This window comes from Microcaecilia unicolor, chromosome 3 (assembly GCF_901765095.1).
Source record: "Microcaecilia unicolor chromosome 3, aMicUni1.1, whole genome shotgun sequence".
Lineage (NCBI taxonomy): Eukaryota > Metazoa > Chordata > Amphibia > Gymnophiona > Siphonopidae > Microcaecilia > Microcaecilia unicolor.
In genome coordinates, this window is record NC_044033.1 from 164,358,500 (window position 1) to 164,376,905 (window position 18,406).

Below are 18,406 nucleotides of genomic sequence, written 5' to 3' on the forward strand. Positions count from 1 at the left end.
TGTTCAGTATTGTGTTGGGATGAGAGAATGAGGCAGTGTGTTTTTTTCTATTGAGTTTCAGCTTGAAGGCTGATGCCCAGGATTCCATGGCGTTCATGCTGTTTGTGATTTCAGAGGTGACATCTGATGGGTTATTTTTGAAAGGGCTATAAATTCTAACATCATCCGCATATAAGAATGGGTTGAGGCCTTGTTTGGATAGGGACCTTGCTAATGGGATTATCATTAGGTTGAATAGTATAGGCAACAGTGGTGATCCCTGTGGTACGCCACATTCTGCTTTCCAAGGTGGGGAGATTTCTGAATTTGATTTTACTTGATAAGACCTATCTTATTGAGTATTCACAGTGGGAAGTGGTGGTCTACCATGTCAAATGCGCGCAACATGTTGAACTGGAGTAGGAGGATGTTTTTGCCTATTGCGATTTCCTGCTTGAATTTGTCCAGGAGTGTGATTAGCACTGTTTCAGTACTATAAGTGGGGCCTGAAGCCTGATTGAGATTCGTGCAGTATGGAGAATTTGGTGATGTATTCTGTTAATTGTTTGGTCACTAGGCCTTCCATCATCTTCGTTGCCAGAGATATTGATGCAACTGGCCTGTAGCTTGAGATTTCATTTTTTTTTCCTTTCTTGGTGTCTTTTGGAATGGGTGAGAGTAAAATGTTCCTTTGTCCAGTGGAAATTGACCTTCATGGAACATGAAATTTAGGTGGGCTTTGAGATCTTCAATAAAGGGTTCAGGGGGAGTTTTCATAATATAGTTGGGGCAGGTATCTAGTAAGCAGTGAGCGGAGGAGAACTTTCTAATTGCCTGAACCACTGTTTCAACGGTGAAATGGGTGAAGTTTGTCCATGTTCGGTTTGCTGGGGATTCCCCTGGGTGTGGATCTAGTTCGTTAATGAAGGTTTCAAGGTTGGTGTTTTCCTGAGGCAGGTTTCTGCCTAGGTTGATGACCTTTTCTTTGAAGTATTTAGCTAGTTCATCTGCAGGTGGGAGGTGTACGTTCGATGTTGTTACTGTTTTGATGTCTAGTAGATTGTCCACTAATTTGTATAGTTTTTTCATGTCTTTATAATTGGTACCTATTTGATCTTTATAAATGTTTCCTTTTGGTTTGTCTTATTTTGTGCTTCTTTCCATGTATTCAATGTTTATTTTTGTTTTTTTTTCCAAGTTTATTCTTGTCTTCTGGATTGTGTTTTTAGTTCTTTAAGTTCATCGTTGAACCATGGGATTGTGTTGCATTTATTTGAGGTTTTGGTTTGTATGGGTGCTATCTCGTCTAGTATGATATTACATCTTTTGTCCCATTCTGCGAGGAATTCTATAAAATTGGTTTGTGATGACCATTTGTTTTTGTACATTGATTGCCAGATTGTTGCTGTGTCCACTTTCCCTCTTGTTCTGTATGAGGTATGGAGAGAGTATGTCCAATGCCAGACAGACATCTATGGTCTGTGCCCTGAAAATGGCAATGACAGATCAAGATCAAGAATATATATGTTATGTTATACTATGAGTTTCTTATTGGGCAAACTGGATGGACCGTGCAGGTCTTTATCTGCCATCATCTACTAAGTTACTCTAAAAAATTATCACAGTGCAAAATCAGGAGGATCTGTATTGAATGCCAGTCACTGTTATTTAAAAGGTCAAAATCAAAATTAATTTGCTTTCCCTGCTTACACACATCTGTCTTTCCCAGCAAAACAAATACATAAAAAATGCTGCACAACCCCATCAATTTTACTGATCTTAAATTAAAAATAACCTCCACTTGCATAGCAAATTTTCACATATGTTGCCAAAGTATTATAAAAAGCAGGAAACAATTACAAATTGCAGCTTCCTGATTTTGCACGTGCAGAGTTCATGACCTAAAGCATCTGTGGAGATTGCACACTGAAATTTCCATATGTTGCTCAGCGACCTACCCTTCCCTAATGCTTAGCAGCATACATGAAAATAATTGTACTGTTTCCCAGCCCAGTAGCATTAGTTGCAGTAAGGAAGGGCAATTTTCAATCCCTGGTTTTACATGGGTAGCTGCTTAAATTGTTAAATTTTCTGGCCTGGTGAAAGATCTCATGTATTCTGCAGCTAAATCTGCTGTCTCACTGTCTCCCTTTTTGCTGTCTGCTGTGTTTCCGTTATGCCAATTTATCATAAAGCAGATGGTCTATTGTAATGTTCAGGAGGAAATGTTAACTGGCAACATCCATATGCTGAAAATCATTAAAAATGTTGTACTTCAACAGTTTTACTATTTTGTTACAGCCAACCAAAACTTTGAATCAGAAATATGACAACCAAGAAAGATGTGGTCATTCGTATAACATTAACAGAATCACTCACATTATAGAATTAATTTAAAGGCTACAATGCTCCATAGCAAGCAAGCAAAAGGGAGGGAGGAAGTGGTATAGAAAACAAAAAAAGAGCAGTTGTGAATTTTAGGGCACCATTTTGAAAGCCCTGATAAAACGTATTGCACAATATACAAACAGTTATAAGAAGGGTAATTCTATAAGATAGGTGCTAACATTTACATACCAGTTATAAGCATAACTATTCAAGATACTAGCATATCTTATATAGTGCATATTTTTCAGGTGGGTGTGCACATGGGTGCACATTTACATGTCTAACTTATAGAATACTGTAAGTTATGTGATTATCATCAATGTACACACACCAGCTCTATGGCTGGAATAAGTGCTTGCACTTAAATGCATATGTACATACTTACCTGGTTATACTACTATTCTATAAAGGAAAATGGGCACCTACTTTTCTTTATAGAATAGGCAGTACAGGGTTACAGAATTACGCCCAAGACCACCAAGCAATGGCCAGCTTCCTAAAGGTGATGGGAGAATGGCTATTTAAGCAAAAAAAAAAAAGTATCTTATAAAACATTGAAAGCGAGATCTAATAAGGATAACAATAAAAACAAACACTGAAGTGCAAAACAAGGTAATTTAATGTATGATACAGAAAGGCCTTAGTCCTGCGGTGTTAACTTGTGAAATCTGTACCCAACACCACTGAAAGCCTGTTGACCCAAAGAGCTTAATCCTGCTTGGCCGCCTATTGAAAGTTGTCTAATCATCACTGAAAACATTAAAAATCTGCCTTGTCCCAGTAGAACAACAGACCTCAGGCATTGCAGTGGTGTAGAAAAATGAAAACTATGATCAGCATCAACAGGGAGGACATAAATGGTAAAGATGAAACAGCTGTCTAAAAGTACCCAAACAATTACCTCCCTGCCATACCTAAGCTATCCCCAGCACTCCAAGACTATCCATTAAACCAGAGGCCAGATCAGCTATTAAGAAATCCCCAATGAACCATGATGCCTTCTGTGAACACCATTTAGACATTTTAGGAATAACGGAAACCTGACTACTTGAAACCAGGAGATCACAGCTCGCTGAACTATGCCCAACATGATTTAATATCCAACGTCAATAAAGACCAGGGAAATGAGGTGGAGGGGTTAGCAGTCCTGACCTGGGGACACAACACAGAGTCACCAGCCTCCATCTAACTAAATCAAAATGTCTTTTAACCCTTTAGTATCCAATGTTCCCGTAATAAGCCATATGGGAACAGATTGATGGGAACATTGGACACTAATTAATCCAGCTAGGAGAAGAGAGACCAATCTGTCTGCTTATGGTTAATATAAGTAGCTTGTAATACATCACCTACTCAAGAACTTCTTGATCTGATTAAAGAGGTGATCTAGAGTTTCTCTAGATTGTTGATCATGAGGGATTTTGATCTACATATTAAAACCCCAAATACCACCACAGCTGCCTTTCTGGACACAAAGGTGGCACTAAAATTAACACAGGTGATCAATTCTGGAACCTAAAAATTTTTTTTTAAAAAATTAGAGTCTTATACTAGACTTGATATTCTGCAAAGTAGTCAACATCCCAGAAAACCAGAATAGTCATGGACAGAACACTTTCTAATCAAAGTTTTTCTAAGTGGTCACCTGAAGTGGATGGCACCTTCCAAAACTTGGAAGTAGATCAGCGACAAGAAAAAATTGACTGCTGAGAATTTCAGAGGCTTTAAACTACCTCTATTTGGATAACAAGACAACAGTGTTGGAGGAAATTGATATTTGCAATACATACTTAGTTAAGGCCCAGGAGAAAACTGGATCAATTAAAAAGGTCTTATGTTGGAGAAGCAGCCTATCTCAGGTTTCTGGTCTCTGAAGTTGCTGGAAGAGAGGTGGAAAGTCACACTCCAGGTTGTGACTGTTCTGTTGTTATGAGCTTCTCCACCAAGACAATGATGACATAAATTTCTTTGGGATTCTATACCAGGAGTCTTCTTCTAAGGTCATACACAAGACTTTAACAACATTTCATTGACAGGGCAATGTCTTCAAATGTGTTAGTTTTGTGCACATCATGATAGTAATGAATCTCACTCCTAAGCCAGGGTATGTGGAGTATGATCTCAGTCTCTCGAAACTGACTGCTAAAGCTTGCCCTAGTACCTCCATTGTGCCAAAAACAGCTTCCTTCTGGAGTTCATAAGATGCAATATGTATAGGTAACTTATCACGGTGTGCTTGGATACTCAATACAATGGGAAATATTTCTGTATTCTTCTGCCACATTTTCTTGGTACACGATTCAAGGAATAATAATTTGTCATTTATATCGCTCATGTTTTTCTCCATCACCACTATGTCAGGTTTTCGTGCATCAAACTTTTTATTAGTTGGAATTTGAATGTCCAAGGTGATCCTGTGCAGAGAAAACTGCTATGCAATTAACAGCAAGATAGGGAAGAAACATCAGTGTGTGTTCAGGGACTAGCCTGGGAAGTCTCTACATAAAACCAAGACAAAAGTTTGAGAACCCGTAGAATCCCCCACCCCCTCTTGCTGCGTTTAATGACATTGCAGATGAACAATACTGCTGTGACTGGATTTTGTTTCTTTGCAACTACTGTACATCAGTAACCTTTTTATTTATGTAACAACCAAAACACCTATATGGTTGTGCGATTTGTTACTGGAAAACGTAAAGAAGGTCCAAAACCCGAAAGAACTTTTAAACTTATCCTTTCTCTGTCAGAGGAACCCAGAACTTCATAAGGTGCCTGATGGCTCCCAGTACCCAGTGTGCCTCACAAGAAAGTGAAACAAGAATCACTGGTGCATTAATGTCATGCTTGCATGGTTTTCTGAAAAGCCGTTAGAGATGTGTCCAAATGTTATAGGGATTGGCTAAAGAGACAAATTTAACAGTCAACACAATTATTTTGTCATAACAAGACAGAAGGATCATCAGCATTTCATTTATTTTAAATGTCAACCAACAATTACTGAAATCTGGTTTTTCTAGTAGTACTGCTTTAAAATTCTCACCTGATTGTGACTCAGTTTGAAAGACCAGTAAAGAAAATCGAGCATGTAGTATTATCTCACAGCTTCAGACCCTTTCTGTCATGATGCTATGTTCTAAAATTAACTAAAAGTAATTCTTTACAGAACGTTTACTTACGGTCCAAAGGAGTTTTTGATATTTAATCATAAGGAGCATGACACTGGCTGTCCCAGCAGCCATCAAAGCCTCATTTTGCTCAACAGTCTTGGAGCGAAATCCATGAAAGGTGAAGAGGTTGGGGGCCATCACCATTGAGACATTCCTCCGAGTCATTTTATTCTTCTCTCGACAATCTATCACCCTCTGAAGGAATTCAAGAAGGGCCTGAAACGGGATGGGGGGTGGGGGGGGGGGGAATATAGGAAGAAAAATCATGATGCAGCTTCAAGAAAAAGCTTTTCAATTCCTTTCTTCATACATGCTTATGGAAATAAGGGATAAACTAAGTCGGGCCACTATTCAGTGGGAGTTATATATTTGCCGGTGGGGGCGACTGCATAAACCCAGTACTTGTATATTTTCAAAAATTACAGGTAATATCATGCCATTTAAATCACCAAACAACTAGGTATCGAACAGCAGATAATATTTAAAACTCTTATGCTTGCATTTAAGGGAACGGGAAATGGAATGGGACTTGATATACTGCCTTTCTGAGGTTTTTTGCAACTACATTCAAAGCGGTTTACAGGTGCTCATTTGTACCTGGGGCAATGGAGGGTTGTGACTTGCCCAGAGTCACCAGGAGCTGCAGTGGGAATTGAACCCAGGTCCACAGGAGCAAAGTCCGCTGCACCAAACACTAGGCTACTCCTCCACTCCATTTAAGGCAGGTAGGGTAGGTCTGCCCCTTTATTTATCATCTCTCACAATTCGATATACCCTGGCTCATACTTCATTCTATCAATGATCATTGGTTAGTGCTGCCCAGTCCAGAACAAGCCCAACTGGAATCTACTAGACACTGTGCTTTCTTTTTAGCTGCCCCTTCTTGTGGAACTCTGTATCCTTATCTATTTGAACTGAATTGTCTTTGAAAAAATTTAAACCAGCTTTAAAAATCTGGCTTTTTCACCGTGCCTTTGACTCTATCTAGACTGGTTGCAAACTCCAATCACTGGATTTGTAATTTTTCTGATGTTTTGTACATTTTTGAAATTTCTTTTTCATATTTTCTCCTTTTTCCCCAATCCATATCCCTCCCCCTTCCTGCTCTCCCACTGTCTGTTATGTCATTAAGCCTGTTTTATTTCTCAGTGTTTGATTACTCTTTCCTGTCAGATTATGTAGTTCCTTTCTCCTTTTAGATTGTAAACCACTTTGATCTGCAAGTTAGCAAAAGCAGTATAGCAAATGTAAATAAACAAATATCCGTGAAAGAAGGGTTGGGTTTGGGGACGGGTGCAAATGTTGCTAGAATTTAACCACGCAGCAGCAAAATTCAGCCGCTAACTGGATCTATTTAGTTTAGGCCTGCTGAATAGCCGGCTTTAACTAAATGAGAGTGCACACGTGGCCACTGCTCAATATGTATATTTCCAGGGGCATAGCCAGACTTCAATGATGGGGGGGGGGGGGGTCCAGAGCCAAGGTGAGGGGGCACATTTTAGCCCCCCCCCCCCCCCGGCGCTGCCGACCCACCCGCCCGACATTGCCGACACCGACCCCCCCCCCCCCGCCCTTGCCGACACCTCCAACAACTTTGACCCTCCCCAGCCGATGACCCTCTAGACCCCCCGCCCGCCGTCGCCTACCTTTGCTGGCGGGGGACCCCAACCCCTGCCAGCCGAAGTCTTCTTCCTTCGTTTGGTTTCTGCAGGGCTTCGTTCTGTTTCTGTGAGTCTGACATCCTGCACGTTGTACGTGTAGGACGTCAGAGTCAGAAACCAAACGAAGGAAGAAGACTTCGGCTGGCGGGGGTTGGGGTCCCCCGCCAGCAAAGGTAGCAGGCGGCGGGAGGGGGGGTTGAGAGGGTCGCCGGCAGGGGGGTCCAGGGCCAAATTTACGGGGGCCCAAGCCCCCGTGGCCCCATAGCAGCTACGCCCATGGTATATTCAGTGCTACTATAAATAAAGATAATGGCACTGAGATATAGATGAATTTAAGCACCAGGTTTAGTGCTTAACTTATATGGTGACTGCATCAGCTGATCATCATCCAGGCCTTATAGAGAGTAATTTTAAAACTTATTCCCATGGGTAGAATGTTGTTTTATGTGGGAGTAGCCTAATGGTTGGTGTAGCAGACCGACTACCAGGAGACCCAGGTTCAAGCTCTTTGGAGCAGAGGAATAGCCTACTGTTTAGTGCAGTGACATGAGGGTCAGGAGAACTGGATTCAATTCCCACTGCAACTCCTTGTGACTCTGGGCAAGTTACTTAACCCTCCAGGTACAAAATAAGTACTTGCATGTAAATATGTAAACCACTCTGACTGGAAGCACAGAAAAGCATCAATTGTTAAAACTATATGTTAATTCTGTAATACATTCAATTGGAAAGTAAACCAGTATAAGCACGTGCTAGTACTTGCTGTGGGAAAAAGTTTCAGAGGGATACAACCATTAGAAATGTGGTGTAACTTACACACATACCTGCCGCATAAAAGTTAGGTGGCTCGTTATAAGATTACCCTTTGTGACGGAGTGCATATTCCCAGTCACCCCTACATCTGAGAAAAGCCCTGGAAAAAGTAGGCGTGGAAAATTTGAACACAAAATTAAACCCCTAAGCAGAATGATAAATATAAAGTACAGCGGGATACCCCTAACCGTAAAATGATTCCCCGGGGAGAAAAGCCTACAGGCAGACAATTAGGGAGTATTTCTATAAGGTGGACACTAACATTTATGCACCAAAAAAAGCAGGTAAATGATTTGAATAATGGCATGTGTGTGCATATAGTAACATCCAATCTGCCCAACAATCACATTCATTATCAATTCATGATTAAATCAACAATGAATGTTATATTATATACTTTATCACAAGTCTTTCTTTGGCGTTTCTGGGCCGTAGGCCGTAGAAGTCCACCCAGCTCTGTCCTTATGTTCCGCCTACTGGAGTTGCTGTCAAAGCTCACTCCAACCTATCCAAATCTGTCTTGTCATTTGTGGGATCCAGACCGTAAAAGTCTACCCAGCACTGTCCTTGGTTCCAGCTAATGAAGTTGCCATTGAAGTCCTTTCCAGCCCATCCTAAACTGGATTGCCATATACAGACCCAGACCTACAAAGTCTGCCTGGCACAGGCCTTAGTTCTTCACAGCCAGAATAGCCATCCAAGTGTCACTCACACACCCAACCCCCTGCAGCCATTTAAGAGGGTTTATTTATTTATATACATGTATAAAATGTCAACATTTCACCTAAGCGCTATTCTGTGAATAGGAGGAATTTGGGTGCAACATGGGCAGGACGCACACTTGTGGGCATACAGGGTGAGGCAAAAAAAAAAAAAAAAAAAAAAAGTAACCCCCCTACAGTTTTTTTGCAGTTTTCTCAGCAGCCATTTTGAATTTCAATTAGAAATTGTACATACTTATTAGTCATCATACTTATGTATTACAATTAAACACACAGACGTCCATGTGCCTTGTTTTCCTCAATTTATAATTTAAACATTTCAGTATGTTAAATGGTTGTTCGGGATGGATGTCCTCATGTATTTTTGAACCGGAAATCTGGACGTCTTTCATGTACAAAAATTGCTGCAAGGTGGATGGGGTTTTTTTTTTTGGATGTTATGAGCAGGACATCCCAATTCTGACTTGGACATTCTTTTGAAAATGCACCTCTGTGGCTCCCCCCATTCCAGAGCCATGTGCCCTATGGTCTATTTCTAAGAATAAATCTTATATTGCAGCAGGTCTAGAATAATCCTAAATGTTTTTGTCTCCCAATGTGTACTTTACTGAAAGTTAAGTACATTTCTTTACCTTGAGTGTGTCTCTATTTGAATCAGGTAAAAGGAGCACAAGGAGATTCAGAGCTTGGAGCTGATGCTTCTTAGTTGGAAGATCTGTCAGAATGCAAAATAAAATAAAAGGAATACATTAAAATGCAAAACTCAGACATCTTATGCACATTCCTAAGACGATGTCAATGACTATGTTGGGCTTCTATTAGACTGTGTATCAAGAAGGGAAATCTTAGTTTAACCTGAGATTTGCACGTGAGTAATAGCTTATTGAAGGTAAGGGGGAAGGTGGGATTAGGAAAAATGTTTTACATGTTTTAAAGAACAGTTTTTTTGGAAATATTGGAAATCACTGCTTTTCAAAAATTAGACAACAAAAAATTTAATTTCAAAGTTATACATGTCTTACTGAAACCTAATATGGCAAGTATCTTGCTGCTTAGAATACTCAAATAATCAATGACAACAAGAATAATAGGATTATACTTGTTGTTCAATCAAATTATTTTAAGATTTCCACGTCAATTAATTTAGAGGGAGGAAAAGACCTCAGATTCCCAGCTTGTTGTCCATATTGTTAAAACTCAAATAGCCGTGTGAACGTCCTGATAGGTCAGAAAAACCTCATCTAATAATTTTTGGAAATTTTTATAATTTTAATTCTTTATTAATCACATTAGTTGCTTGCATATTATTGCTAAAATCGGGTCAATAATTTTCCATTCAAATCTTAGGACTTGAAGAACACTTATGTGTTTCAAAGAAGTCCACAGAGTGGGGATGTACTTGAGGGCACTCTATCAGGACTTTAAGAAAGTAAAGCTAACGGTTTGGCTCCCGAAGAAGCACACTGTGAAACGGAGGTGCTCTGTTGAGCAAACCGAACAAGCAAGAGACGGACTTCTTTGAAACAGATAAGTATTCTTCAAGTACTAAGGTTTGAATGGAAAATTATTGACCCGATGTTAGCAATAACATGCAAGCAACTAATGTGATTGATAAAGAATTAAATAAAATTATAAAAATTTCCAAAAATTATTAGAGGAAGTTTTTCTGACCTATGAGGATGTTCGCATAGATGTGTGGGTTGTAAAATATGGACAACAAGCTGAGCATCTGAGGTCTTTTTCTCCCTCTAAATTAATTGACTTGGAAATCTTAAAATAATTTGATTGAACAAGTATAAACTTATACATATGAAAAATCACTTCTGTCTGTGGTGTCCCTCAAGGATCTATTCTTGCTCCCTACTGTTTAACTGCTATCTTGCACTTTTATTTACTCTCATTCAATCCTATGGTTATAGGCCATACTGTTATGCAGTCAAAAGTTCAGTGATGCAGAGTTAGTGGTATCTAAAGCATAGGCATAAACAAAGTCTCCTCCTGGCTTGTCACAACTGTCAGGAATGGTGAGCCCTTAGACCAAAGCTGGAGCTTTGGCAGACAAATCACCTGGGCTGGCACAGGCAGGAATCAGAACAGACTGGACTACGATAAACTAACAGACTCAACAAGGCAGGATAGTGATAACTAAACACAATGGACAACATAAGAACCGGATCCAAACGAGGCAAGGAAAAGAAGGCAAAGGGTCAGAACTGGAACCCAGACAGGACAAGGCAAGACTCGGAACTGGATTAAAACTGAGACTTGGAACCAGAAATGCCAGACAAGGCAAAACACAGAATTGGATTAAAACTGGGTCCAGAAAAGGGCAAGACAAGGACAAGGCAAGGGCTGGATTCGGACAGGACTAGAGAGACAAGACAAAGCACAACTAGGCAGGCAAGACAGGGCAGGAGCTAGGCAACAAGAATAACAGAAGCAAGACAATAAAGAAGGCAGGGATAGGATTCAGGATTCTTGAACAGGATTCAGGATTCAGGCTTGGCTGGAACAGGATTCTGGATTCTCAAACAGGCTTGGCTGGAACAGGATTCTGGAACAGGTTTGGCTTGGCTGGAACAGGGTTCTGGAACAGGCTTGGCTTGGCTGGAACAGGGTTCTGGAACAGACTTGGCTGGACTAGAACAGGGTTCTGGAACAGACTTGGCTTGGCTTAGCTGGAACAAGGTTCTGGAACAGGTTTGGCTTCACTGGAACAAGGTTCTGGAACAGGTTTGGCTTCACTGAAACAGGGTTCTGGAACAGGTTTGGCTTCACTGGAACAGGGTTCTGGAGCAGGGTTCTGGAAGGGACTTGGCTTGACAGGGAACAGGATACTGAAAGGGACTTGGCTTAGCAGGGAACTGGGACAGAACTAGCTCAAACATAGAGCAGGAGTAGAACCTAGCTCAAACACACACAGGAACAGAACTTGGCAGAAACAGAGATCAAGAGCCAGGAAGCAAACATAGCAGGCAAAGGATTAAGCAGACTAGGGGAAGACAAACAAAGAAGCAATGTGCTTACCAGCACCCACAGCTGGAAATGGAAAGGCCAGGCAGACTGAGAGGAAGCAGACACAGGTGCATAACAGTGAAGTAATCAGGGAAGATGCTGGCTTCTACAGACTCTTAGAATTAACAGACAGGAACTACACACACAGGAAACAGAACAGGGAAAACAGAAACAGAGCTTGGCTAAACACAGAGATTGGCTTAAACACAGAGCTTAACTATAGCAAGAGTCAAAAGAAGGGCTAGACTAAAAGCAGGAGCCAAGGGTAGAGTAAAACACATACGGGCACAAGGGCAGGGTGTGGCTCTAGAGCCATGCTTTCAGGATCAAGGTACAAAAGCAAACACACAGAAACAAAGCAAAGCACTGAAACACAAGACTCAAAAAAACCCACAGAACAGACCTTCAGGAGCAAGATTCTCAGGAACAAAGCCAAGCAGGGAAATGTCCTAAACAGGTAACACAAGATTAAGAGACCTCTTGCAAAGGCAAAACATGAGAGTTCCCAGGTGCTTAATAAAGGACTTGCTGATGATGTCACAACTTGGAATGAGGCTTGAATTGCTGGCACATCAGAGTGAGGTTTGGATTGCAAGCATACTAGGCAGCAGATGCATCAATGCAGGAACAAGGCAGTCTGCTGGAAAATAGAGCTTTATTTCTTACACTGGCTCAGTTGGCTTACATTCGTTATACTTAACCCTTGAGGTACAACACCCCCCCCCCCCCCCCCCAAATTCAGCTGGTATGGGTCAGTTAATTTTAAGGCGTTGACCATCACAGACTGAATTTGAGCCAGATTTTCAATGTCAGGCCTATCTGAGCACAACACTGACTTATCAGGTCTTGCCCAATCATCAGAAATTACCCAGGTGTGACTAATATTCAGTGCTGACATACAGACACCTTCCCAGGAAAGTTATGTCTACTAATTGTATGTCCTAACTTGCCTGAATATTAGCAGTGCCCAGAGAACTCATGGCTCTGCCCCAACTCCACCCTCACTGTGACACTAACCTGAGAGTGCCACAGCTGTCAGAGCACCTATTAAGCGGCATTCTCCACTGAATATCTGCTCTAGGGCTAGCCAGGATAATTTAACCAGGTGGGAGTCTCTCTTGCAGGAGTGATCTGAGCTGAACTCATGCCCTGTGCAGCACATGCCCCTCAGTGCTGCCACCCCACCCACTGTGCCATAGCCACTACAGAGGAGACAATAGACGGGAAGCGATTTCTACACCCCCATTACCCTTGCACCCTGTGTGGCCACACTGCCCTTGGGACAGCCCTACTCTCCTGCCCAGTTCAATAGCACTGAAAATCTACCCCACTTCCTTCATGCATTTTCTCCCTAGACTCTTAGTGCTTCTGGCTCAAGAAAGGGAGCATGACTTACTGCACACGGACTGAAAAGCTTTGAGGTACTCTATGGTGAGCAAAGGCTGGGGCAGTTCTCTGACGAACAGCTTCAGAAGACTGGCTGCATCATGCTGCTTTACACTATCCCAGTTGAAAAGTCCTTCGTAAAACTTGGTTTCCAGTTCTTGGCAAAGACTCTAAAAATGGAGAAGAAACCTGTTTGTTCCATGCAAGTCATATTTTTAAAAGTTTTCCTAAAATCCCAACTGCTTTCTAATCAATGGCGACTGACTTCAGATAACCTGGAAAGGAAGAATCATTGGAAATACTCACTAACATGGTTCAGTTTATATTTCTGTGTCCAGATCCCTAAGGATATGTTGACAGGATGAACTGGTCTTATAGTTTTTTAAAACCAGGTTGAAGCCTGACACTGACCCGGAAGGAGACACAGACAAGACAACAGCCTTGAACAAACATGCATCAAATATAAAGTATGTAATACAAGAGAAACTAAAGAGCAAAAAAATTCAGTCAAGTTAAATATGTTGTTAATCCTGAGAGTTTATTATGAAGAGCATTGCCTTGACTAGAAAATGCTTTGGGTGTGGGGAGATCAGGAGGCAGAAGAGATATAAACAAACCCAGACAATAGTGTTAAGTGGGAGAATATTGAGCTCTGTGACTCCCAGCCTCATGGTATCAGCTTCTGGGCACTTTTCTGAAGGTGAGGGATTTTAATCACACCATTAGATTCTCTGAGGAAGTGGAAGATGACTGGAATGGAGAAAGTTTCTACAGCCTAAAGTTAGAACCCTGGAAGTGCACTGGAAAACAAAAGCGGCTCAGACCTAGTGGTGCTGCAAGGGCTGGGGGCACATCCAGCTATATTTACCACCACCTAATACTGTAACAGTGCTATGGAAGGAAGGCATTATACTAGAGCCCTAAGACAGAGCAGAGGAGCCTACAGAGACACTGCTCTTCCAACACCACAACTGTCCTTTCAAATTAGAGAAAGCCCAATGCTAGGCAGACAAAGGATCAGGATACAGAAGAGAAGAGGTAGTGCTACAGGACTACCCTGGTCAGGGCCAGACCCCTGCCCTGGGATGGTTCAAAGCCCTAATGACCTGTACTCCAGCATCTCCCCTTCCCAACCTCCCCCCCCCCCCCCCCCGGTAGTCCAGAATCTGAGTTCCCTTCCTTACTCCTTCATTGTTTAGCATTTTTCCCCCCTCCCCAGGTGGCCAGCCTTTCACTTCCCTACCTACCCTTCCTCCCAGGTGGCCAGTATACCCTTTTTCCCTCCTTCTTATTCAGGATCCCCTCAACGTCCAGATTTAGATGTATTTCCCCATCACTGAAATGCCCACTGAACAGAGCTGTGTCATCAGGATCAGGGTGTTTACATAGGTGGCAGTATAGAAGGGGGATGTCAAGTGAGCAGCATCTCCTCTCCCCTTTCCTACCCCTCCTCCCAAATGGCTAGTAGATGCAGTTAGATGTCGTGCCTGTGTGGGGCCTTTAAACACAGGCCCATGCTTATCCTCTGAAACGTCCCACTCTTGTCTCTCTCCAACTGGAAGTGTTGGAGAGAGAGAGCGAGCAGGGCACAACAGCACATGAGCACAGGCCTGTGTTTAAAGGTCCCATACTAGTGCAGCATCTACTTGCGATTCAGGCTGGGGAACAGATAGGTCAGTGGTAGCAGGACAAAGGAGAGAAATGCTGGACAGGGGATGGGAAAAGTAGATGCTGAATGGAAGAGAGCGGGAGAGAAAAGGGGTATACTGGCCACTTGGGAGGAGGGGTAAATAGGAAGGGGTAGGAAAGGGGAGAGGAGGTGCTGCTCACCCTCCACCATGTTGCTACCTAGGCAAACACCCTGAACCTGGAGGCCCTTACAATCCTGTCCAGTGGGCGTTTCAGTGATGGGGAAATACGGCTAAATCTGGCCACTGTGTAGATCTGTAGTAGGGTAGAGAAAGTGGACAAGCTAGATAAGCCTAGTGGTCATTATCCACCATCAGAATCTACATGTCTATAGAGGAAGTTTTATAAATGCACAAATGCACCTAACTCTGTGAAAGCACAGACACATAGGTGGCAACTCTATGAACTGGCACCTCAGTTTAGGTGCCCCATGCTGTGCAGTTTGTGTCAATTCTATAACAGAAGTTTGGCACCATGGTTCCATTATAGAACACTAGTGTAAGTCAGCATTGACAAGACCATCTTTAGACATGCCCTCTTATGCCATGTCAACAGCAGGTATAAATTGGCGTGCCTAAATGCGCCAAGTGACACACCCAATTTATGGTATTCTAAAACTACACACGTAACTGGCAGACATGCCCATAGCCTGCTCAAGCTCCATCCACAAGTACTCTCCCCTTGCAGTTAGGCGCTACCTCGTAGAATAGCACCTCGTGCCCGTAAGCACCTGTCAATCAATTGTGCCTTTGATGCACTAAACGGCGCAGACCTCTAGGTGCCAGTTTTTAGAACTGCATTTATATGTTGTGCCTGTTTCATAAAGGCAACATAAGACGTCTACATGACTTTCTAAAATTACCCCACCAAAATAATACACAAACATGTGTGCCAGGAAGAATCTATGCACATACTCATATTTTATAAAATTGCACAAATGTGTCAATTCTGCTTCCTTTCCATCTGCTCTCCATCCTCAGTACATGCTGTAATTTCTCTGCACATATTGTTTTACATACGTGTCGCCTGGGCAATTTTACAAGATCCTACCTGAGTGGATAAAGTCCCTTCTAAGACTGCCTCCTATGTGTGACTGACACGCAGCATCGCTGCTGTAATGACAGACAAAGCCATGAGTTTTAAAAATCTGCTGTCAGTTGAGCTCGGAGACCTCTGGGTTTCCTTTGCAGCAGAAAGCACATTCGCTTTGGTGGGAAAAAAGTCACTACACCATAAACTCCTGGAGGATATTGTGAAATGGATTTTGATGGCACACAATGCCAGACATAAGAAAAATGTAAACCAGAAAGAGTCGATATAGAGATTTCTGAGACACTGTGGAAAACCACGAAAGCTTACCTTTATTCTCATTGCACCACCTGGTATACGAAGCAGACCTTCAGTTTCCAGCCCTTTGCCTTCTATATGGAAAATCAGCTGTAAGTATAATACAATTTCGCTTCAGACAAACATCCAAAAATAGTATATTTCCCATAACTAAATTGAGAAAGCTATACTCTGCTTTGACTACAAATAATGTGATGTTATTGGCTTTTCTTCTCTATTATATCCTGCTTGCCAACAACATTTTAATTCTACTTTTATTGCTCTTGGTGGTTGCCTTGAACAGCAAATATTTACCAGAAGGTTGTAATTTAATTAATGGGTGCTTAAGGGCTGTTTTGGATTAGCTGAGAAACCTGTCCAGTTCAATGAAAGGAAAGAAACATTGAGAGCTCTGGAAACTTGAAGGAAACTTCACATATTCTTTGTCTCCATCCATTCAGAAAAATACTGGATAATATTAGCATCATCCTTTCTTTGTGCTTTTGCTATTCCACAGAAATAAAACATTGGTTGCTGTGCCAAAAAAAGCAGTCCCTTAGTAATAATTTCACCAATTTTTAATAATTTTTTTCAGTTACATCTGATGCTTGCAGTTAAAAGTAATAAGTAAAAGTAGAAGCAGAAACGAGATGTAAATGATGATTCCTAAGTAAACCAAATGAAACAGCAAAACCTGGAATAGGATTTTGTTATTAAACACCTCGCCACGCAAACAGTGGATCATTTTATCTTCAATTTTGCTGTTCAGGAAATACAGCCTATGAGAACAGTGGAGTTGCCTGTGTTTGCTGAACTGGTTAATGGTCTCCACCCGAACAGAACAGTGATGAGTTGGGTCATTTTGAAGCAGAGATGAAAGCTGAAGCTGGTTGCAATTCTTGGTGAACAGATATATGTCTCTATCACAACAGACTAAGGGTCAAATAAATGGAAAATGTTACACTGAGGTGACACTACATTGGACTGAATTGTTTCTTGAGGCATTGAGATGTATCTTCTCCTTCTCCATTTTAGAGGACCATACCCTGAAGAAGCTGAGGACGAAACATGAATCATGTTGGTTGCGGATCCTTCCATCAAAGGTACGTGCATTGTGATGCACGTTAAGAATTTTAAAGATATTGCTAAAAATGATTATAAAAAGTTGGTTAGGTTGAAAGATGAAGAAAGTTAATAAGTTTATTGACCGATGACGATTTTGGTGAGTCATAGCAATAAGATCTTATGTGAAATGAGTCGACACTGGGGTCATTCGGAAAAAAATAATTTTTGCACTCCGTTTTGTATAAATGTATACTATAGTGAGTTGAGTGTTGGATTGTTATAGTGTTTATAAAACAGTGCACCAGAAAGCTCCCACACAAAGTTACTCCTGCTCCAAGACATGCCGATAAGAATAGGTGCACAGTATTTTATACAATACAAATTGGTGTCGATCTTGCTCCCAACTCCACCCATTCTCCACCTGAGAACACCTAACCATTGAGAGTGTTATATTTCCCAAGTGTATACTTTTATTTATTTATTACATTTGTATCCCACATTTTCTCAGTCATTAGTAGGCTCAATGTGGCTTACATAGTTCCGGAGAGGCATTTGCGGACTCCAGTGTATGGGTATATTTGCTGGGGCAGTTTTACGAGTCCCTTTTTGAGCAAGTAAACCATTCTATACACTCAAACTCTTTTATAAAATTATTCTCCAAAGGGCTGGATTTTTCTCATTTAGGGGGTCTTTTGCTAAGCTGCGGTAGTGTTTTTAGCTCGTGGTAGAGACCAGCTAACTGTAAACACAGAGACACCAGTTGATTTCCACCACGAGCTAAAAACACTACTGAGGCTTAGTAAAAGACCCCCTCCTTAAACATTAAGAAAGGAGGACTAGCTTAGTAAAAATAAACTTATCAGTTAGACCTCTGCATAGAACTATGCAAGCCAGACTGGAACAAGGATGTAAACCCTGTATATATGCCTGCATTTGCAGCAGTTTTCAAATGTAAAGCCTATTGAAAATGATCTTACTCTCATTTAAATGTCACTTTGAATAGGATGGGTGACAGAAGCAAACTCCACCTTCTTCTGATATTTAGGATCTCATTTTTGTAAATAAGTTATCACGCTTCCAGTTCAGTAGATTGATACATCCTTTCTGTGCTTTATTACACAAGTTGAAGAGTTCTAAAATTAACTAAAACCCGATCATTTAAATGTCTTGCACGTTCAAAGCTCACAGCAATAGG

General features: G+C 41.5%; 1 protein-coding gene across 1 annotated transcript in view; it reads right to left on the reverse strand.

The window, feature by feature from the left end:
* LOC115464300 (rho GTPase-activating protein 18-like) overlaps positions 1-18,406 on the reverse strand; it is a 118,027-nt gene that overhangs the window by 37,233 nt on the left and 62,388 nt on the right. The window contains exons 8-11 of the mRNA XM_030194691.1: positions 16,180-16,257; positions 13,142-13,301; positions 9,363-9,445; positions 5,544-5,750 (exon numbers count right to left, since the gene is read on the reverse strand). Of these exons, the coding sequence (XP_030050551.1) occupies positions 5,544-5,750; positions 9,363-9,445; positions 13,142-13,301; positions 16,180-16,257 (528 nt within the window). The remainder of the gene's footprint in view (positions 1-5,543; positions 5,751-9,362; positions 9,446-13,141; positions 13,302-16,179; positions 16,258-18,406) is intronic.